A 21976-nucleotide genomic window follows, 5' to 3' on the forward strand; every position below is an offset into this window, starting at 1 on the left:
GGTCCCGCAGGCAGGCTCACAAGGTGGTGGTAAGAGATGGGACGCTGAAGCTGGAAAAGCTACCCGTGGGGAGAGGGACAGCATGGGTGCAAGGCATCCCCCACTGATGCAGCTTGTCAGCCAGTCTCTGATACACCGTTCAGCTGTGTCTGCCAGACACGTGGTGTCTCGGACTAGCTGTGGGGGCAGTGGGAAGTGGGAGACAAGCTCACACTTTCATGCTCAGTGCTGGAGACTTGCCAGGTCTAGCAACAGCTTTGCTCTAGCGATGAGCGCAGGTGAACGGCTCTTCCAACTGCTCCTCAGCCACGTGGCGTTTCAGCAATGCACAGCAAAAAAACGTAATGGCTCTGCCAGGCCTTGATCTCCGTGTGTGAGACAGTCCAGGCCGCCAAGCAGCAGAAATCCCTGCTGGCAGAAGTGCCCTTAGACTCAGTGTCAGCCTGCGTAAAGCCAGGAAACGTGTCGTTCCTGGTTGGTCCAGGCCCCACATGGGCAGAAGTTACGAGAGAAATGCAGCCACGAGCTGACGTCCAACAGGCCTGCCCATCCTCGGAGACGTACAACGTATTCTAAGCCAATAATTTTATGCCGTGTTGGTGCTCTTGGGTAACGAGGGCTGGCTGTTACACAAGCCTCGTGCACAGCCGTGGAGTCCACAGGCTGGAAAAGATTCGTCTTATCATAGAATCCTAGAATAGTTTGGGTTGGAAGGGACTTTTAAAGGTCATCTGGTCTTCCCAACCCCCTCCGCAGCCTGGCCGGAGATGATTAGCGATCCCAATATGTCAGAGAGCCAGCTACTGCTACAGGGTAACCCGAGGGCACCCCAAAGCACTGAAGCATAAAAACACACTGCCGCCTTTCCTTTGTCTGAGGTGTCCCCCTCCCCCTTTTCAGGCACTACGGAAGGACAAGGCAAAGGTACCCGGCAGCCGTCGGCCAGCGATGGAGAGGAGGTGAGCGCAGAGCAGTGCTGCCCCTTGCTCCCCAGCTCTTGACACACACATGAGCTCTCTTTCCCAGGGTAGCAGCGGCAGTAGCGAAATGCCTGAACTTTGCTTCCAGAAGGAATCAGCTGTTGAGCTAAGCAAATCGTGATGCTGTGCGGGGTGGGTGGAAGGAAGGAGAGCCAAGCCTGACATGGGCCAGAGCAAGGGGGGAGGCACTCAAAAAGGCCTCGGAGGCAGGATGGAAAAGACAGTAATTACATAAGAGCACTTGGCGAGCATCTGGCTGGAGTCAGCTGGGCCCTGCCAGCCCTCCCTCCCTGCGCTGCTAACCAGGAGCAGCTGAGGATACGGACAACCCAGCGTGGGACCCCTCCGGAGGGGAGCGGAGGTAAGAGGTCCTCCGCTTCCCCTCCCGGCTTCCGATGCTCTTGGAGAGTGGGGGCAGAGGGGTGGGGAAAGGAAAAGCAGCTGCGGTGGAGGAGAAGCAGCCAGGAAGGGGAAGAGAAGGGGCTGTTTCTCTACCTCTTGGTGCGGAAGATACCTTTGCTCTGGAGGTTTTGGTGAGGGAGGAGCTGTGAAGGGCAAGTGTGTGGGTGTTTGTGGGTGAATGCAAGTACCTGTGTATGTGTACCAGGGCAGGGAATCCACATGTGCAGCAAGGGAGCGGAGCTGTACGCAGGGGCTGGAAAGGGGAGAAAACATCAAAGTAATTTCCTTCCTTCCGTACCTGTGGTAGAGAGGGTTAATGGGATGGAGGCAGTCACTGGGGGAGAGCCAGGCTTTACCCCCTACTTTGCCTGCCTTGTGGGGGGTGTAAGAGAAGGGAGGAAATGTAGAAGGAGGATGAAGCAGCTGCTTTTGAGCAGGGATTGTTGCAGTCCAATCTGGCCAGAGCTTCCCTGGGCCGCCTCCAAGGCAGAGCGTGCGATGAGGGAGAGAGAAGATTGTTGAGCACACAAGGTACCTTCAGGCTTGGGTTACACTTAAAAGCGTGGCTGGCATGGGGTTATTGGATAGCATTCTCAAAACTTGTATCTTTGAGCATTCAGCCATACAAGCCAAACCCTCCTGCAAATGTGGCTGCTCTGGCAAAATGTTGCTGGTACAGCCAGTTCCCTTCAGGGAGCTGGGCAATGTTACCCTGGCTAAAGTGTATTTACTGGCAGAAAGTGCTGCCCAGCTGGGCAATGCCACCAGTGCAAGTCTTTGTCTGCTGGCTCCCTGCAGGTCCCTGTTCAGCTCAAGATGAGACATTAAACACAAAGTCCTGCTCGCTGCCTGCTGTGAGCTGTTCTTGCAGTCAGATGAGAGAAAGGCAAAGGCCCCAGATGATAAGGTCCTCCACAAAGAACATTTGCTTGGTTGTGAGCAACTTGAGAGTGCAGGTGGAAAGGTGGGATGGAAATGACGGCAATGGCCTTCCCTGCTACTTGTTCCCCTTGTAAAGGTAAAGGCAGCCAGACAGTAAGGCAGAGAGCTGCAAAAGAGGGTAATGTCATGCTTGGAAATAAGGCAGGCAGGAAAACCTGAAGGAGTGAGCCACTGCAATAGCTTTGATGGAACAGCGAGGAACTTTGCCATCAGTGTCAGTCTCTGAGTTTTCATGAACCCCAGAAAATTTATTGGCTTTCAACAATAGTACTGCCAGCTGCCAAAATCCCCACCAGCAGCAGGCAGGAGTAGACAGCACAAAAATCCACTTCTGTCAGTTGTCAAGGGTCCATTAGCAAAAAGTGTTGCCCTAACCTTTCTCCCTCCCATTTTCCAAAAGGGGAAACTGAGGCACGAGCAGACATGGGAGACTTGCAATGGGTCTCATTGCATGTCAGTGCTGGAGCCCAGCTAGGAACTCACGAGCACAGCAGCACATTTCTTGGTTCTCTTTCCACCTCGTCTGGGAGGCATATTCGCTCCATGTTCATTGAGCTCTGGGCTGACAGGCAGCCTGAGAATATCTCCGGGCCTCCCAGCCCCCCTTCCTCCCTTCCCCCCAGCTTACAGCACATATTTTCCCAGAGTTTTCTGCTTGCTTCTCCAGTGGTGCTGGGGTCCTGCCAAACGCCAGCCACGCTTTGGGAAGTGGGGCCTCCCATTCCCAAACCAAACAAATGGGAGAAGGAAAACAAAACAAAAAAATAGTCCAAGCACACATAGACACACACAAAACCCTTTCCCCTTCAGAAACCTTAGAGCCTTCTCCAGCTTCTCTCAGAAACTGCAGGAGGCACAGTGCTGACTTGGCACTTCTGGCCCCCGCAGAAGAAAGCTATTGCCCATCCTTCCTCCTGCCTCCCAGAGGTACATATGTGCAGCCACACCGGGTGTAAGTTCCCAAATCCAGTTTTCCTGCAGGGTAGGAACCCCAAAAATCCTCTTCCCAACCAATTCTGCAGTGTAAGAAGTCCCCTGTCCCCCACCCCCTGCACCTTCCCCCCCCCTCAAATGCCCTTCATTCCTAGGCTCTGGTGCAGCCACTTAGTGTTCACCCCAACAGCACAAGCACGTCAGCTTGGCACCAGGCTGGGGGCAAAGATCACGGCCAGGGTTTGCTCCAGATCCTCAGCTTTGCTGGCAGGCAGCTCCCTGCAGCGGGGCTGTGCTTCAGGCCAGGCACACCCCTCTTGTTGGAACTGCTTAGCCTGGGACCTGACCGGGGGACGTGACCGGGGGATGACACGCACCAGAGTGCAAGGCTTGGGGATCTGCCCAGGAAGAGGGGATGACCAGAGGGAAAAAATGGATGCCTCTCCCAGTTGGCAGATGAGCCTGCTAGAAATATCATGCCTGGGATGAGAGGCTGCAGTGACGTGCAGAAGAAACAATGCAGGAGAGAATGAAAGATGAAGTTTGGGGACTATGAGTGGGACAGGTACAGCTAGGGAGAGAGCATAGGCAGCCCAGTGAAAGGGTAATGCATGAGATGACAACTAACACAGGGGACTGAAGGCAGAGTCCTGCACCATCCTACCTGAAGGAAAATCTGTCCCTTGCGCCGATGCACCCCACCTTGCCCACCCTGAGATGCTCAAGGTAGGATACTGCCCTGCTGCCAGCTCACCCTTTGCACACGGTGCAATCTGTGCTGCGTGCATTTTGCTGCCCAGGGCTAGGCTGTTTGGAAGTGAAAAGGCAGAGAAAAAAACCAAACCCATATATAAGGCAAAGGAACTACATAGGAAAGAGTTAAAAGGCGCCGATGAAACCCAAGCTGGTTTGCAATGGAGAGCGCCCAAAGCCAGGGAGGGAAAGGGAGGGAGAGGAGAGGGGAGGGAGCAAGTCCAAGCCCAGCTTGTGCACCCAGCCAGCGCTCAGCAGTGCCTGTGCCAAGAGCCAGCTTTCTTAAAGCCATGGGCCCGGGGGCCAGCTTTGCAGGCGGAGGGGAACCCGCGAGCAGGGGCTGGGAAGCACAGAGGGGAGCCCTCAGCCTCTGGGGTGAGCTGCCACGCTGCGCTGGGGTGCAGGCAGAGGGACGGGGAGCAGAGGCTGGGAGAGGGGCTTTCTTAGCTTGTTTGCGTGTCTGTCTTTCGTAAGCATGCTTCTCTGCAGGCTGCCTGCTCCGAGCTTTGCTTCCTTCATCCTCTGCAGCAGAGCAGCTCCCCTCTGGTCTGCCTGCAAAGGCCTGCCACTGTCTGCTGCTCTCGGAGGAGCCGGCCATCCCTTTGGGAAGGTGCTGGGGTTTGGCTGAGAACACAACTGGGCGTTGGTGGGAGGGGGCTGAGGCACAGAGAGGGATGGGATTTGGTGGGGGGAAGGAGGGAGCTGAAGTTAAGTTCCCAGCCCACAGGAGAAGGGGCCTTTCTACAGAGAGATGTGGGTCAGACTCCAGCTGGAACAAGGTGGTTGTTGGGTTAGACTCCGGTAAAGAGTTGATACCTTGTGACTGGAGGGCTGGAGAAGTTTTTTACAGCCCTCCCCACAGATTCAGCAGCCTACCAGAGCATGCATTTGCTAAAGGGGCTGTGTGGTTTGCCATGTCTCCTCCCTAAATCCCAGCCTGGGGACTGAATCTTTTAGTGGCTCCAGTGGTTTGCCTAGTGAGGGTCAAGCCCTCTTCCAGGGTTAGCACGTAGTCTCCATTGGTCTGTGCAGAAGGGTGTGGGGCATCCTCTTGGGCCATGTGTTTTCTACTCAGATTGCAGCCTTGAACCCGCAGGGACTTCAAGCATGTAAACTCCCTCCACAGGACAATGCCATTTTGTCCCACCCCTGGCTCCAGTCACAGAAAGATGTTTTGTGGTGATCTCTGCTCCATCCTCCATGTCCTTCCCTTCTGATACCTCACTCTGGCGCTTCCTCATATCTTCCCAGGTCACCATGGACATAATTTACCTGCGCATACCCCTGGCCTTCCTTCTTCTCCCTCTTGTTGTGCTTGGGGCACCCACTGATGAACCCAACCTCACAGAACCAGCCCCTGGTGCTTGCAAGCGCTGTTGTGACCCACTGGACTCTTCCACAGATGCCCCACCACTCCCTCCCAGCCACCACCACTTGCCCTACCCAATGCCAGAGGTCCGTCCCTATATCAACATCACCATACTGAAGGGTAAGTGCCCATCTTGGACCTGGGATTCCAAGGCCTGCTCAGGGACCGGTGGCACTGCGGTGGAGGTGACAGCTGTGTTGCTGGCATGCTGGTTATGCTAGCAGACTGCCAGATGCCATCCACACACACTGTGCCCAGGGTTTAGATGTTTTGTGCTGGGATCAAGAGTAGCCGGGGGGGAGGAAAGTCAGTGCGTATCTGTGCTGTGACCTCTGTGTCTCAGGATCCTGCCTGCTACCAGCTCTTCCTCCTGGCCAGCACAGGAGTGGCACTGGCAGCCTCTCACCAAGCTGGGAGGACACCTTTCTTGCCTCAGACTTCCAGAGTCATATAGTGCCTGAGGGAAGGAGCAGTCTTTATCCAGCTGCAAAATAAGCAGGTTTCGAGAGTAGGCACTGGCACCTGGGAAGGCTATGGGGAAACCTCCAGCTCCATGGGTCACATGCATTTTGGAGTAGGAGGTGGGCAAGGGGAGGCAGCAGCTATTTGCAAGCACCTCCAGGCTAACTTGCAGTCACCCCCAGCTCATTCCACCCTGCTGTGGCTGGCTTGGCTATTTTATTTTAGATTTAAATAGGCTCCCTATTTTAGATCAGCTCCTCCCTTCAGGGCTCCCCTTTTAGCCTTTGCTGCGGGCAAAAGCCTGTTCCCAGCTGGATCCTGCTCCACTCGCTTACTGTTGCTCTGTGGTTCCTCTGGGCTAGCTGGGCAGATGCTCCCCCTTCCCTGCCCAGCCTGGAAATAGCTGCAGTCCATCAAAGCTCAGAAGTGTGTCTGGAGCAGATAGACGCCTGGACTAGAGTGAGATGTTGCAGGGGGACCTGCAATACTGTGCAGGGGATGGAGAGGAGGAAAAGAACAAGGTGCAAATTTGGGATGCTCTGACCCCCATCTCTTCTCTCTTTACACAAAGCATGTTCTGGTGCTGCTTCTCTCTCTGTATTGATGCCTGCCCAAGTGTGTGATAGGCAACGCACAAACCCCGGGGTAGAACTGCAGTATTAATTATACAGGATGCCCAAAGGATGCTGGTATTGTCAAAGTACCAGCCCTCTAACTTGTGCTGCACCATCCACCAAGTCCAGATTGGATCTTTTCCCTCTGACCCACCTCATTGTCCCTCTCTAGTCATATTCTCCCACAGGCATTAGCACTTCTTCCCCTTCTCCAGCCTACAGCAAGAACAGTGCGCACACTACATGGAAAATTGGGTCATAGGAGAGGTGTCTAGGAGGGCTGGGGCTGTGGTGGAAGTAAAGGAGTGTGGAAGAGGGAGAAGAGGTCAAGAGCCCCAGTGGTACTTTGCACTGCTGGGCTCCCTCTCAGGCTGGTCTCCTAGGGATGGATCCTACTGTCTCCAACAAGGCCATGTCATGTGGTGAGCAGGGAGACAGTAGGAGAAGAGACCCCAGTCACACTGAGAGCGCTCTGCTAGCTCCTTTCCGATGAAGCACAATGATATTGTGACCCTCAGGAGTGTTCCTTCTTCTGGCATTGTCTCATCCTTGAGCAATCCTCTGCCTCCTCATTAGGCTTTCTCACTGCCACTTCCATCTCTCCCTCTGATATCACATAGGAGTTGTGTCCTCTGTTTCCTCTTGTAGGAGAGAAAGGAGACCGGGGAGAGCCTGGGATGCCAGGGAAATGGGGCAAAGAAGGACCACGAGGCGAGCGCGGTGCCCAGGGCCAGAAAGGCAGTAAAGGACAGATGGGCACAGCAGGAGACCCCTGCAAGCATCAGTACGCTGCATTCTCTGTCGGTCGCAAGAAAGCGCTGCACAGCAGCGAGGGCTTCCAAGTCCTGATCTTCGACACCGTCTTCGTCAACCTCTACAGCCACTTTGACATGTTCAATGGCAAATTCTACTGCTATGTAGGTGGACTTTACTATTTCAGCCTCAACGTCCACACCTGGAACTTCAAGGAGACCTACATGCACATCATGCACAATGAAGAAGAGGCGGTCATCTTGTATGCCCAACCCAGCGACCGCAGCATCATGCAGAGCCAGAGCCTCATGCTGGAGCTTCAGGAAAATGATGAGATCTGGGTGAGGCTCTACAAGCGGGAGCGGGAGAATGCCATTTACAGTGATGATGTTGACGTGTACATCACCTTCAATGGGTACCTGGTCAAGCCTAGCCTTGAATAACTGCCTCTCCTCCTCGTTGGGGCCTCTTTGGCCTTTTCCTTCTTTCTCTCTCTCCCTTTACTGCCCGCAACCACTGCAAATCACTTGGAAATGGGCCTGTCAAGTCTCAGGCACTGAGTGTGAAACTTGCCACACTGGCTCCCACCTCACGCTCTCTTGTAGCCAGACCTGTATTTGTCCACTTACAGTGTGACACTACCATCTCTTGCCCCCTTACCTCAACTTAGGTTATTGGCTTCTTAAATCCACCAGCGAGCTGTGTCTGGCATTTAGGGTCCTAGAGCAGGAGGAAAGCTGCTCCTGGGGATGTGTCCCTCCTTGGGGCTTCATACACAAAGGACTCATGTAGAAAGGGCTAGAAAGTCCCCACTGCCCAGGCGCATCCTGGCTCCTCTCTGTCCCAAGTAGACATGCCAGTTTTGCAGCCTGCAACATGGCCTTAATGTCACCTCTCGCACCTGTAGTCTGGAGAGCGGACTCCTGTAGCACAAGGAAGATGTAGGAGAGGTGAGAGACAAGTCTTTCCAAAAAGGGGACTGTTGGCCTTCTGAAGTATGTCATTGGCTTTCCTTAGACACCATTCTGGGTCACAGAGTCCAGGTTGGCTGTAAAATGTAGGCCTGCTGGGATTGTCTACCTCTGTGCCAGGTCTAGCTCTTTGAAGAGATGAAGAGCCAGACACTCAACCAGACCCTTCAGAGGCATCTGCCTTTGAATCGGTAGACCCCACCACTCTATTCCCACTAGGGATCATAAGTACAGAACGAGAGAGACAACCCTACCAAACCTCCCTCCCATACCTCCCCTGGGGTGCTACTCAGTCTTGGTTCCCCAGACAGTGAACCTGAATCAGCTCTCTTCTTTGGCAGAGGTGCACCCATGCCCTTCCATTAGTATCAGCAGTCATCTCTAACCCTTGCTGATGTGAGGGGAGAGTCAGGCCCTGGCTCCTGCATGCCATTACATTGTCCTCCTAAAGGTGGTTCTCCCACATTGGTGTTGAGGGACCGCTGCTTCAGGACCTAAGCTGGAGGCTGTAAGGGCAATTGCAGTTAAATTAGTTCCAGACCTGGGCAGGTTGGCACCTCTTTGCCTCTGTGATGGAAAAGAGATAGAGGTGAGACTACAGCACCTTGCCCCAGGGTTAAAAGCTTCCCTGCCACATGCTCTGTGCCCTTTTCTGACAATCTCATCAGAGCAACTGAGAAAAGCATGGGGCTAAAACAAACCCTTGTTCTTCTTGTCAGGCTGGAGATGTCACAGTGGGAAAGGAATGCCAGCGGTAGGGTTTTATAGTACCATTTGTACTGGTCTCACACTGCTTTCACTCACATCCCTCTGGGATTGCTACAGTCCTGGCGGGGGGAGCAGGTGAGGCTGACTCAGCACTTTGGGAAATCTGCTTCCACATGTTGTGATGCTCCTGTAAACAGCAGTGCCGAGAGTTGTCTCTTTTTTGAGTCTCAGGACAGGACAAGCAGGAGAAACTGTATTTCTCCTCTGCCCATCACTGATAATGAAGTCTTCTGACTTATCTAGCTTCTGCAGTCTCATGATTAGCCACGGTCTCTGCCTATAGCACCTGGGACTACCAGAGCTCTCCTATAGGAGATAAACATACAGGACTAGGTCTGGTGCACTCAGCCCAGGATGGCAAAGGCACAGGGACCCAGGCTAAATATTAGAAATGAACTTGAGAGAATTGCAGGACATTTTCTCTCTTGCCCTGTTTACTTACCCTCCCTGCTTTGCTAAGGAGGCTGTACAGACTGGAATGAGTTTCAGGGGCTTTCTGCCCTGGATCCTCCTCACCGCTGTCACTGAGGCAGTGGGTATAAAAACAAGATTTCACTGAGGCAAAGTTGGGTTTTTCCCAGGGAAACATGTGATGATGGGATCATAGGAACTAAAGGAGACTGTGAGTTTCTTCCCCTCCCTTAGCAGGTCAAGCGTGTGGAATCGCTCAGAGACAGGATTTCAGGCAGTAGAGAGGAAGCAGCATGCCGGAGGTGATGCTCAGGACCAAATCCCTTTCTCTCTTCCTCAACAGGCTGCAAACCCAGATATTGTCTATTTACAGTGTATAGTGCCCCTGTGTCTCCCTGAAGAGAAGCAAGCCTCTCTAACACTGAATATCTCCAGGAACAAGCTTCCTTCTTCCTCCTTTTCTATTTGGTGTTTGAATGTCAGTGATAGGTCTCATGTGCTACCCATGAGCAGCCAGATGATGCCTGATGCACATGAGAGAGGAGGGCAGGGGGACCAAAGGGTATGTTTAACAGGCTTCTTGGTGCTAAACAAGATGGCAATCGCTTGGTGCTAAATCAGATTTCAGGATTATTGGGTGCTTTCTGGAAGGTGTAGTAGGCTGAGTTGTAATGTACTGTGGAATTCATGGTGCTTTATGTTACAAAACCAAACAAACTCCAAGAACTTTTGTATATATATTATTTTTTTTCAGTGGTATTAAACTTTTTTCCCTGTTTGTTTTGCACTTAGATCTGCTTTTACCTCCCAACCTATTCCTTCTAGCTCTGGTTGTTGCCCTATAGTGCAATAGGAAAGACACTGACCTGAAAGAGGTGAAGAATCTAACTCAGGTCTGAAACCCCCCTGGGCAATCCTTGGCAATCTTCTGTCTGTTTCCTTTGTGGAGAACTATGACTTTAAAGCTGTTTACTACTTTGACACTTCTAATTATGACAACACTCTCCTCTCTGCTGTGAAAGCTTTAAGCAATTCAAGGTAGGATTCTTTGGAAATTACCAGAAAAACCCACAACAACACAATGCTAGGTTTACGTTTCAAGTACTTAACTAATTGTATCGAGGATGGCTGCGCTAATGCTGGACCTATCTTAAGGGGGATCAGAGCCTTTATCTTGTGAAATTTTAGCACATCCTTCTGTCAGGTACTTAGTAAGCATGCGTGTTTTCTGTTTTCCCTGTGGTGTTTCTCTTTTCTCTGCCAAGAGGTAAAACCCAGGAAGTACAGACATAAGAGGGACATTAAGCTGTTGACTAGACACTCCTGCTTGCTAACAATGGGGTGAGTGGCAGTTCCAGTGTTAAGCTGGACACACATTTTTGGAAGACCTGTGTGTGATGGGAAAGGCTTGAGGTTCAGGTCAGAGGTGGAAGGACAAGTGGCAATTGCCCATGAAGTTGGGGAAAAACAGGGAGACATGAGGGGGGAGTGGAGACTTAGAGGCTTGAGTGGAAGATCTAGGAGGGTTTAAGGACCATGAGATGCCTATTGAGGTCTCAGTGCAGGTCAAAGAGGTAAGTGGGGTTTGGGGTTTTTTTAGCATCTTTGGGGTTTGGACTGAGGGGACTCCTGCTGAAGTAGAGGAATGGACAAGAAAACAAGAGAAGATGCCCATATAGGACCTTCTGTTTTGAGTTTAATTCATCTTCACATAGCTTCTCCTGTGGTTTGACATGTACCAGACACTTCATTTGGCAAGGGGTGGAAAACATAATCATGTGCATCCTCACAGGCCTCTTTGGTCCTGTGTCGGGCCCAGATCTAGAGCTATATATATCCTAGTAAATGCAATACTCTGTCAGATTGGGAGCCCAACCTTCTTTGGGTTTTTTATTTACTTCTGAGGAAGCAGATAGAAACATAGCCTCAGGAAGTGCAAGGGTTGTGCTTGTGCATGTTCCTGGCCCCTTGAGGTGAGATGCTGGTAGATCGGAGGTGCCTTTGTCACACTTACAAAAGGTGAGGAGTGAGGGAGGAGCGGAAATGTGTAGAACCTTCTAGAAAAGTTTTCTATAATTCAATCCTTCAGCCTGCCCACTTGGAGAGGAAAGTGCCACCTGAAGAGTCTCTTCCACCAAATCCCTTGGGGCTAAGATGCGTGCGTGACAAATGGAGTCTATAGCCGGTGCCACCCATCGCACTATGGGTACCTGGCTGGGGACTTGCTATAGGTGAGAGTCAGCTCAGGCAAGGTGGACCCTGCAATGCTGTTGAAGGAACAAGGACTACACTGGATCAGACCAGCCCTGCTGCCCTGCCAGTGGGTACAGCCATGCCCTGACAGCCATGAGACCTCCAGTTACCTCTTTCACCCCAGGTATGGGTCCTTTTCCATGCAATGGGGCTGCCATGTGATATGTGAGCCTGGGGTTGGTGACAGCCAGCACCTCTCTCCTGGGCAAAGCAAAAAGCATGCCCTGGAGTGGGCAGCTACAGGACTACCTCTGGGGCTGTGCCTCTCTTTTCTCCTGAAAGACAGGTCCAAGCTCTGCTGCAAAGGGCTCTGTGGCCACGTCTCAAGCTTGTTCAAGGTATGTGCCAAGGGGTTGGCCCTTTGAACTGGCTTCCTGTGGGTTTGTGGTCTTGCAGGTATGAAAGGGGGGGGAATGGGAGAGGAGTTAAAGGGCAGGGTATGGTGCTGTCTCTGGGGAAGGAAGCAAGTGTCTGGGCCGGTCTAGGAGAAAGCGAAGGCCCGGCGATAGCTCCTTGCCCTGTGATAGCTGTGGAAAAGGGGAAGAAAGAAGCAGGGCAAGGAAAGGGGTATAAAAAGAGACCTTTGCCTCTGCTGCAGGCACTCAGATGGACACAAGTGTATGTTCCTGCACCCAAAGTGCCACAGAGGGCAGGAGTGCAGCATGGCAGGACCTGGCTCTGCATCTCCCCTGGCCCTTTCTCAAGGGTGTTTCCAGCAGATGCCAGCAGAGCCCCCGCCTCCCTCCATCCTGTGGATCGCAGCTGGATGCCACCGATGGGTTGAACCCAGATTCTCTATTTCTCACCTTCCCTTTCCCGTTGCTGGCTGGGAGATGCCGTTGGGCCCAAAGGGCTGGATGCAGACCCTGCCCATGGCTGCGTGGGTGATGGGGCACAGCTGCATTGCTGAGGGCCATTGTTTCACCACCTCGTGTGGCACGGCCCTTTTTTGACCACAGTGGGAAAACAGGCATTTGCCGAGCCATACTGGGCTTCAGATCTGGCCAGCTCGGTACTGCGCTCTGCTATGACACCCACACATGTATGCGCACACACATACCAGCCCCATATGGACACCTTTTACCTTCCTGCCAACGGAAACTGTTGCCCTTTGCAAGCCTGGCTCGCTCTGAAGATGCTATCAGGAGGTGGGTAGAGGGAGGCTGAGGCTCCAGGCCTCTTCAGTACAAGCATAGCTCCCTCACCTCATGACATGCCTCCCCCCTTCTCCCACAAGCCCTCTGTAATCTCTCTCCCCACAGTTATACCACAGTGAGTGCCAAGGCAGAAGGTTTAAATCAAAGGCTTCTGACCGTTTCTCAACCCACAGACCAGTCCCATCTCTTGAGTTTGTGTCACTTAACTCACAAGTGACCAGGGAATTATTGCAAAATCTCACACCTTTCCCGGTCTCTGTTTGCAATGACTAAAATGGGAGGGAGCAGGATGGAGAGTTCATGGGTTGGAGAAGCTAAGAAGTATGGGACTCATCCACCTAGGAAGGCTTGGAATCCAGCCTCGGGTGAGTGGGAGCTGGGGAGCTGGGTTGTTTCTTGATTCACTTTAACCTATTTGCATCCATGCCTTTGAGATGTGAGGCTGACCTGCATTAACCTCAAAACTGCTGAGGTGCCTCCAGTGCCAGGGAGCCCAGGCAACGCAAACTGCAATGCACCTCTGAGGTGGGAGATGTGTCCAAACCCCACTGGTTGCTACTGACGACAGTTGCAATGCTTCAAAGTAGCCAGGGGAAGGAAATGTCCAAGGAGAGGACAGAGGACAACAGGTCTTCTGTCTAACTGATGCCCATTCTATAAGCATAATTTTTATTATTCTGGGCCCCTGCTCTAAAGTCCTCAGCGCTCTTCAGGTGTTTGACATAACAATGTCCTAGTGCAAGAGTTGGGAAAACATCTTCCATGGGGTGCCTGAGGCATTCTCCTGCTTGCCCCACACACGCTTTTCTGGGCTCATGACATTCTCCCATTTGCCCCTACACACACTTGTGTTTTCCCCCCATGTGTCCTCAATTCTTGCCCTGAAGTAGTGGAATGGAGTAGAGCACTAGAAAGGACTTTCCAGCCAACCATGCCCTGTCCCCTGCAGCCACAGGCAGCAATTCAGCAGATCGCGTGGGCCAAGGGTCCACAGAATCACCATTACCACAGTCCAAAACATCTCCCAAGCCCTGGCTTCGCCTGACTCTCACTGTTCTCCATGCGGTATGCTGGTGGCATTGTTTGACTCTCTAGAAGACTTACGCAGGCTTTTACAATTGTACCGCGTTTCAAGCTTGGTCCTGCGAGGCTTTGAATTTTTTTTTTTTTAATTCCATTTGTTCGTGATATGTCAGAGTCTGAAGCATTCCCCTGACCCTGACAGGCTTGCTTCTCCTCCCCCAACCCCATCCCTGCCAGCTGCGGAGGCAGAACAGCTATGCCTTCATTGCAATGGCTAGAGGAGGCAGGGACAGCGGTGTGTTGGGTCAGCCCTTGACTGTCTTGTCCTGCGGGGTGGCAACCTGAGCTCTGGGGAAATGGAGAGAGGATCACTGCATTGCCTTGTCTTTGCTGCAGGGCTTTTTTTTGTTTGTTTGTTTGTTTTCCACTCCCCCCCCTCCTTTAGAGTCCTGTGCCAGCCCTCCTCACCATTGCAAAGCGCTGTGCAGAGAGCTCTCTGAGTGCAAAGTGCAGGGGAAGCGGTGGGAGGGTCAGGTGAGGACTGAGAAGGGCGAGAAGAAAAGGTCAGTGACGCAAGCCCAAAGCGATGGCTCTCTGCTGAGCAGCTCTGCTGTTTGTCCGTGGTGCGCTATTTCTACTTGGCAACAATTCACACATCTGGGGACCACAACTCCTTCCACCGCCCACGCTCTTCCTCCCCCGTCACAGGGGCTGAGGCAGGGGAGGGGGGAAGGAGGGAGAGAGACTGCACCAGGCTGCCAGCATAATTTCCAAGACCAAAGGGAAAATAAAAAAGAACTGAGCAGTCCTTTTCAACAGCCATCTCCCCTCTGGGCACTGAGCACTGATGAAGGAACCTGCTGTCTGCAAAGGAGGTGGGGAGAATAGAAAGAAAGGGGGGATCCTTTCTCTTGGGGTGCAGAGAAGGTCAGCACTGGGGAACTGTACTGACACCCTTGTCCTTGAAGCATAAAAGCAACAGTGCAAGTTTCCCCTTAGAATTAAGGTCTCACCTGGGTAGACCGTGGCTAAGGGAAGGGACCCTGGTGCCTGCAGACACGTGTTGTCCTTGGGCTGTTGCCAGGGTAAGCATTTGAGAGGAGCCAAGCGCTTGATCCTCTCTGTGTTTCCCCACCCCGCTGCAGCTGCGTGTGCATGCGTGTGTGTTTATGTGCACGAATGTGTGCACAGGTGCAGGCAGAGGGCATTCCCCCCCAGACCGTCTCCACAGCCTGCTCCCAACTGTGGGGCATGGCACCCTGCCTAAAATAGCCCTCCTAGCCCTGTTCTGGCTGTGAGGGCTGCAATTGCTCTTTTGAGCTGCAGGGAGAGGGAGGATGAAATTATGAACTGCTTCAATGCTCTGTGCCCTTTCCTGCTTCTTATGTGGGAGGTGCTGGAGCAACAGGGAATGTTGATATTCAAAAGGGTGTTCCCCTCCTGTCCATGCATACCACTCTTAGGAACAGAAGAGGAGGAAAGTGACACCCCGGTCTTATCTTTCTCTCAAGGAACGAAGTCCCGTTTCCCCTGAGACCTCCGCATCTCGTTTCCCAAATACAGGTGCACTCAATGGGGCATATGTGGTGAGATGTGGCTTGGGCTTTGTGTTTATAGCAATGAACCAAAATGTCTCACATATAAAGGGCTCTGTGTTACATCTCTCAAGGAGCACCTTCAGGTTCCTCAGAGGCCACAGTGGCAAAAATAGTAATTTCCACACTGCTTGTTTTTTTCTCCAAGTGGTGGTCTTGCAATGTTCACCAGGATCTGGTTAGTAGTCTCCAGTAAGAAGCAGCCTTTCCTACTCCAGCCCTCCCATCCAGAAAATGGACTCTTCAATTGCGTGCAACCATACCCAAAAACCTCGTCAAGCTGCAGAGCCGCTCTGCTACAAGCAGTTCACCTCAGAGGAGTGGTCCCTAGGAGGAAAAGTCCTCAGAGGAGCAAGCCCAGAGCTGAAACCCTGACAGAGGCTGGCTTTCAAGAGGGATGAGTAGTCCTTTGGGCTGACCTGTTTCACAAGGTGATACATCACTTGGGGAAGTGAAGTGCTCTCAAGTCCCTGGGTCAGGTCATGGACCTGGATTCCACCCTTCCTTTCCATTCCTTCCATCCAGGCACACATATCTTCTGCCTCCCAAGGAGGGGAAGAAAGAGTAAAGCACTCATGAGCAGCGATGTTAGAGGGGAAAATGGGGGGCGGGGGGGAGGCTGAACCTGGGAAACCACAGAGCAGGGAAAAAAATTGCGTCTCCTGACTGAGCCCAGAGGAGAGACAGTAGTGCAATGCCTGAGCACCGAGCTGTGGGGAGACAGGCAGCTGCATCCAAACAAGTCATTTCTGCTCAGGCATTTTAATGACATGAAAGATAATAATTGCCATAGTCAGAAATCAGTAACCCCCAGAAGGGCTTAAGGGGGAGCAAGGGGTTGGCCTTTGGATAAGCATGACATCATCAAGCATATTTTAAAACAAAATCAACAGTCTAATTAACTCCCTTTCTAGAAACTGCTCAGGCACAGAGATGAAGAAAATGGAAAAGGAGCAAGGAGAACTCTGAACAGAGTGGGGGTGGTTGTTGTAATGATTTTTGGCTCTAGAGAAGGAAGGGAAATGTGATTAAATTGGGAGCAAGCCTCACTAATCAAAGCACCTGAGGGTTTATTCCCAAGAATCTCCTTGCAGTGTCATGTCTTGCCTTCAAGCAATTTTGAATGTACAATAAATCTCTGAATTCTTTTCAATTTATTAGGTCTGGAAGCCATCATTGCTTCATATCAGGCTTGTCAAGCATTTGCACACAAGCCCCTCTAAATAGAGACGTAACACATTGGCAGGCTGCAAAACAGAGTGGGGCTTTATCTTTCCAAGACCGCCCAGGTAGCAACATAATAATTTCCCTCAAGGACAAGAGCACGCCGGTGCTGAATAGCAAATCGGCCAACATTCAGCTTATTATCTTGCTCCGGTGCAGATTTGGTGTAAGGCTGGTCTCTGAATCCAGTGCTGCCCTCCTGTAGATCATATAACTTTCACAGGCACTCCCTCTTCAATACAGGTCTGTGAGCAAGTTTAGTAGGCACTCTGCCCATGCATCTTCAGCATTCAATGCCAGGGGAACCCTCAGGGACTTGCATAGGCACGTTTTAATACTAGAAGTCAATAATGTCCCAACAGACCTGGGCAGTGCACACCTGTGTGCGATGCAGGATCTGGTGCCTGGTCTGCAAATCTCAGTTCTTGAAGACGACGGGAAGTTGTCCTTCATGCCCCTTTCTCTGCTGTGGAAATTGAGATGCAGAGAGGATGTGAGAGCTGTACAAATACGTCGGTAGTCCCACGGGTACACCACCTTCCTTCCAGTTCACACTGTTGAGTTTTCCATCGCAGGTGTGCCAGGCTAAGACCATCTGCATACACAGACGCCACGATTCAGCTGACAGAGACCACTTGCCACGCTGCTTTGGCTCAAATCCTTGCTGTGCCTAACACATTATGTCCACGGGCTCAGACAAGGGCATAGGTACCGGCCTTCCTTCATGTTGCTAAGCCCACAGTACTGAGGAACGCAGAGTGCCAGGCCCCAGGTGAGAGATCTGGTCTTCAATGAGTGTCTCTAAGGAGGGCCTCCGGGTCTGAGCAGCCCTCGTGGCACCACAAACACCCATCAGGGAGACAGGCATCCATACCTAGGAGCTCTCTTATGCCTTGAGTCTGTTGTGTGGGCTCCAGCCCTTCAGACCACAGTCCTGACAGTGTCTAGTTCTACCCAAACATAACAAGGAGACGGGGCTTAAGTTCTGAGTGGGGGCATCTCGTGACTGTCCCGTGAACTCATGCTCATGAGTTCATAGCGATGCATTCACAGCCAGGCAGGCTAAGAGTGAAACTGCTTGAAAGTAGCATGCTTCCCCTCCCACCCTTGTTTCCCCACTTCTCTGGGCCTGTGACCATCACTGGCAGGGAGTGAAAGTGAACACCTCCTCCGTCACCTCCCACCTGTGGTCCCAGGCTTGCCATGGGTGAGAGTGCCTGCAAATGCCTCAGCTTCCTACCACTTTTATCCATGTTCTGCCAAAGCCTGCAGGGCTAGGGAATCCCTACTTTTGAAGATTTTGTGTATTTCTGTGTATATTTGATGTCTTCTGCTTTTATCAGGCTGATCTATCAGGACACTCTCTGGGGGATGGAAGTTGGAGGGGAAGAAATGCAGGAATATCATCTGCTGTGTAGGTGGGCTTAATGTTTGCTGCCCAGCATGGTTAACCCATTGTGGTACCTGATCCCAGAACTTAAACTCCATTGCTTAAATGCCTCTCCACTTAAACACAGTGATGGAGATTAACCTGAAGGCAGCATTGAGCCTATAGCAGCAATATCCCTAGGGATGATGGAGCAGGAGGGAAAAGAACAGCTTGACTCTTTAATGTTGGCCCAAGGTTGCCATTTTGATACAAAGCAAAGCCTCTTTCAGACGGGTAATGTGAATAAATTCAATAAAGAGTGCACTGATACACTAAACAGTGGTTCCCCACGGGGCCATTTTAACAGACTTTTTTCAGAGTAGAACCGCAATTTAAGGGGAAAATAACGGCAGATGTAGAACAACGTCGTCGTTTTGAGAAGCACACATATACGAATGGCAGGAAATTCAATGTAAAGGTTATAGTTAAAACAACATTATTTGGAAAGTACCAAAAATAACCTACAGAACATCTAGAGATCTTCACAGTATATCCTGTCAGGAAGCGAACTTTGGTGGCCATCAGGGCATCTCTGCCCTCATCCCCTCTCCTCCTGCTGGCTCTGCACCCTTCCCACTGCTCCACTCCAGAGCGCCATGGGGACATGACACCGAGGTGGATCTACTGAGACCACCACTGAGCTGGGTGGTTTGTAAATTGCAGGCCAGGCATCCTGGTTACCCTGGGACTCCAGTCCCAGCAAAGGGAAGGGATGTGCCTAGGCTATTGGCAGCTAATGAGCTGATAAATCGTGGGATAATTCGACATCACACAATACTTTTCCCTGTCACGCTTCACTCTCTGTCCTCCTGTTCACCTCTGCCATTCTGCAGAGACTCTCAGTGGATGCACAACTGAAAATGAGAAGTTTCAGCAGTGCTGCTCTTCTCTAATGAAAACAGAGTTGGGGGACGGTGGGGGGATGGGGACGGGGGGGAGGTACGGGGTGGGGAAGATGAGCCTGCTCATAAGCACCTGCCCCAGCCTTGAGGATTTTCAAAACTTACATTGCTTCTGAAACACAGATCTGGCCCAAACAACACATTTAACCAAACCTCCAACACCACACTTTTACCTGCCGCTTTAACACTGAACAACAACGCTGACTAGTGAGTTCACCCGTCTCAGTCACCATTATGGGGACAGGAAGGTAATCACAAGAACACCTCGCATGTGTCGCTGACAAGGTGGTTTTGTTTGGCTTCTCACATTACAAATGGCACCATTCCTAACAATGTCAGTGTAAAGGAGATAAAAAGTGCCAAATTCTCAGTAGCACAACATCCTTGGCAATCAAGTCTGAAAACTGTGCTGACAGCAAGTGTATTTATCTGTATCAGATGGAGTCTGGACACAGTCATGGTATTATGCCTGTGTAGGAAACCCTTTTTTACTTACACCACACAGTTGTTGTTTCAGTACATTTTAAACTGTGTTTCCAATCAAAACGCTGAGGCAGTCTGTCTCCACACATCAGTGTTTGGCTGTCTGTTAGCTGGTCATTCCCTCTCCCTCCACAATTTTGGAAAAATCAGTAAATTCCAGTCACACTTGACAAAGAGGTATATCCCTTACTACTGTTAAGTAAAGGTGGCTGGATAGAGGAGAACTGGCTCTCTGTTAGGACTCTCATTGGGAAAGTCTTCGATGTGACACCAGCCCTTACCAGATATCAAAAAATCTGCATGGGAATCTATTGTAAAGACCCAGATCTAGAAAAAACAGTTTCCAGTTAATTGACTGACCAGATAAATCCTTGTTTTCACTGTAGGAGCCACTCATCTTCTCTAGGGACTAACTACATGTAAGTTTTCCTCTCCCACTATTTCAGGTGCCACAGTGCACAACCAACCTCATCTGATTCTTACACATTAAAAAAAAAAAAGGAAAAAAAAAAAAGAAAAAAGAAAAAAAGAGGGAATCAGTGGTTTGGGTTTTTTTCCTTGATAAGCTGAACAATAAATGGGTGCTTTTTGCTCTCACTTTCCCAAAGTGGTCTCTGGTTTGAAGGAAGGCACAGATTTCTCAGTCTGAAGGACAAATGGGAAAAACGATGGTTAACATGAATACTGCATTGCAGCTGCAGAGCTGGTGATACCAAGAAGTTACTCACAGAGCACTTTATTGCTTCAGCTGAGGACTTCTATTCCAGAGTAAGCTGTATTCATTTTAAGAGTTCCTGGGAAAGATGGGCTGTGCCCTGATGATACATACCATTACAGCTCCAACCTGGTGGGACCCTCCAAGGTGCAACTACCACAGTCAGTGATTATTGGAGCAGGAGAGCACGCAGCCCATCCTCTTCTCTACTCCTCGTCAACAGAGAGTGGCTGGCTGGTCAGATTCCCCAGCTGCACTCACAAAAGATGGCCATAACAGGAGTCTTTAGATGACTAGCAAGACCATCCAAATGACACCTCTTAGACTCCTGGCCCATGTCATGCGTGGTGAGGAAAGAGGTGTTGCACTCCAGACTGCTGGCTAAGTGTGCTTGATGCTGGAGTGGAGTTTGAACTGCAATGTTCTGAGAGCAGCCAAGCAGAGAAGGACTTGGGGGTACTGGTGGATGAAAAGCTGGACATGACCCAGCAATGTATGCTCACAGCCCGGAAAGCCAACTGTATCCTGGGCTGCATCAAAAGAAGTGTGGCCAGCAAGTCAAGGGAGGTGATTCTGCCCCTCTACTCCACTCTGGTGAGACCTCAGCTGGAGTACTGTGTCCAGCTCTGGAGTTCTCAGCACAGGAGAGACATGGACCTGTTGGAGTAGGTCCAGAGGAGGGCCACAAAAATGATCTGATGGCTGGAGCACCTCTCCTTTGAGGAAAGGCTGGGAGAGGTGGAGTTGTTCAACCTGGAGAAGAGAAGACTCCAGGGACACCTTATTGTGGCCTTTCGATACTTAAAGGGGGCTTATAAGAAAGATGAGGACGGACTTTTTAGCAGCGCCTGTTGTGATAGGACAAGGGGTAATTGTTTTAAACTAAAAGAGGGTAGATTCAGACTAGGTATAAGGAAGAAATTTTTTACAATGAGGCTGGTGAAACACTGGAACAGGCTGCCCAGAGAGATGGTAGATGGCCCATCCCTGGAAACATTCAAGATCAGGTTAGATGGGGCTCTGAGTAACCTGATCTAGTTAAAGATGTACCTGCTCATCACAGGGGGCATTGGACTAGATCACCTTTAAAGGTCCCTTCCAACCCAAACTATTCTATGATTCTCCCAGAAATGGCCATGAGGATCCACTATTGCAACCTCCTCAAAATGGCTCTGCCCATGCCTTCAAATCACTGTTTTGCTCCAACAGTCTTTCTTTTTGAAGTCTAATATCTTCTGAGATCCAGTCTCTAGGCTGGGCTGCCTGTGACTAAAAACTCATCCTCCTCCCACACCCTTTTTCCACTACCTGAAACCAAGATCCCTTTGTTGTTAAAGGAGGCCCCATTCTCCAGGTTTATATAGTCCTCAGAAAGGAACTGCCTGGAGACTTGAGATTAGCCTCTGGCAACCTTTGGTCAGCAAAACCTGCTTGCTGGACCAGAGCTTGGGTCTTGAGCTGCTCTAGGAGAGAAAGGTGAGGAGCGCAGAGTGTGGTGACCACTGCGTGTATAAAAGGAGATTCTCATCATCTGGCCCCACACCAGCAGCCATCTTCGTGCAGCCCAGACCAGACAGGAAACATGATGTTCTTCACTTCAGAGAATTATATTTGTGTATGGAAAAAGAGGTGTGCGGGGACACGTATGCATGTGCATGCCTATCTGTGAACTGGGCAACCATTGGGCTGTGGATTTGTGTTTGTGCATCTCTCTTGGCTTGTGAGGTGAGCACAATGTGTGCTGGGGGAGACATCTGCCTGTGGCGAACGGATCTTCTAAACTAAACGCGCCACACAGGGCCTGTGAGGGGTTATCCATCTGTGAAGGTGAGGGCAT

At 51.1% G+C, this 21976-nt stretch overlaps 1 protein-coding gene across 2 annotated transcripts; it reads left to right on the forward strand.

Annotated features, from left to right (window-relative positions):
- Window positions 1-1230: 1230 nt before the first annotated feature.
- C1QTNF6 (C1q and TNF related 6) lies at window positions 1231-10073 on the forward strand. 2 transcript variants are annotated; one of them, XM_054841449.1, is made up of 3 exons: window positions 1231-1341; window positions 5262-5499; window positions 7104-10073. In XM_054841449.1, the coding sequence occupies exons 2-3, from the start codon at window positions 5268-5270 to the stop codon at window positions 7649-7651; spliced, it is 780 nt and encodes a 259-aa protein (XP_054697424.1). In that variant the 5' UTR covers window positions 1231-1341; window positions 5262-5267; the 3' UTR covers window positions 7652-10073. The 2 variants fall into 2 exon arrangements, with proteins under 2 accessions (XP_054697424.1, XP_054697423.1); XM_054841448.1 differs by lacking the exon at window positions 1231-1341 and adding an exon at window positions 3860-3983.
- Window positions 10074-21976: the final 11903 nt, after the last annotated feature.

The sequence above is a fragment of the Grus americana genome, chromosome 1 (assembly GCF_028858705.1).
Source record: "Grus americana isolate bGruAme1 chromosome 1, bGruAme1.mat, whole genome shotgun sequence".
Lineage (NCBI taxonomy): Eukaryota > Metazoa > Chordata > Aves > Gruiformes > Gruidae > Grus > Grus americana.

Excerpts from the sequence above, each read along its gene's own strand:
- C1QTNF6 (XM_054841448.1), top strand. Across the intron at positions 5,500-7,103 it reads CAACATCACCATACTGAAGG|GAGAGAAAGGAGACCGGGGA; the intron begins GTAAGTGCCCAT and ends TTCCTCTTGTAG.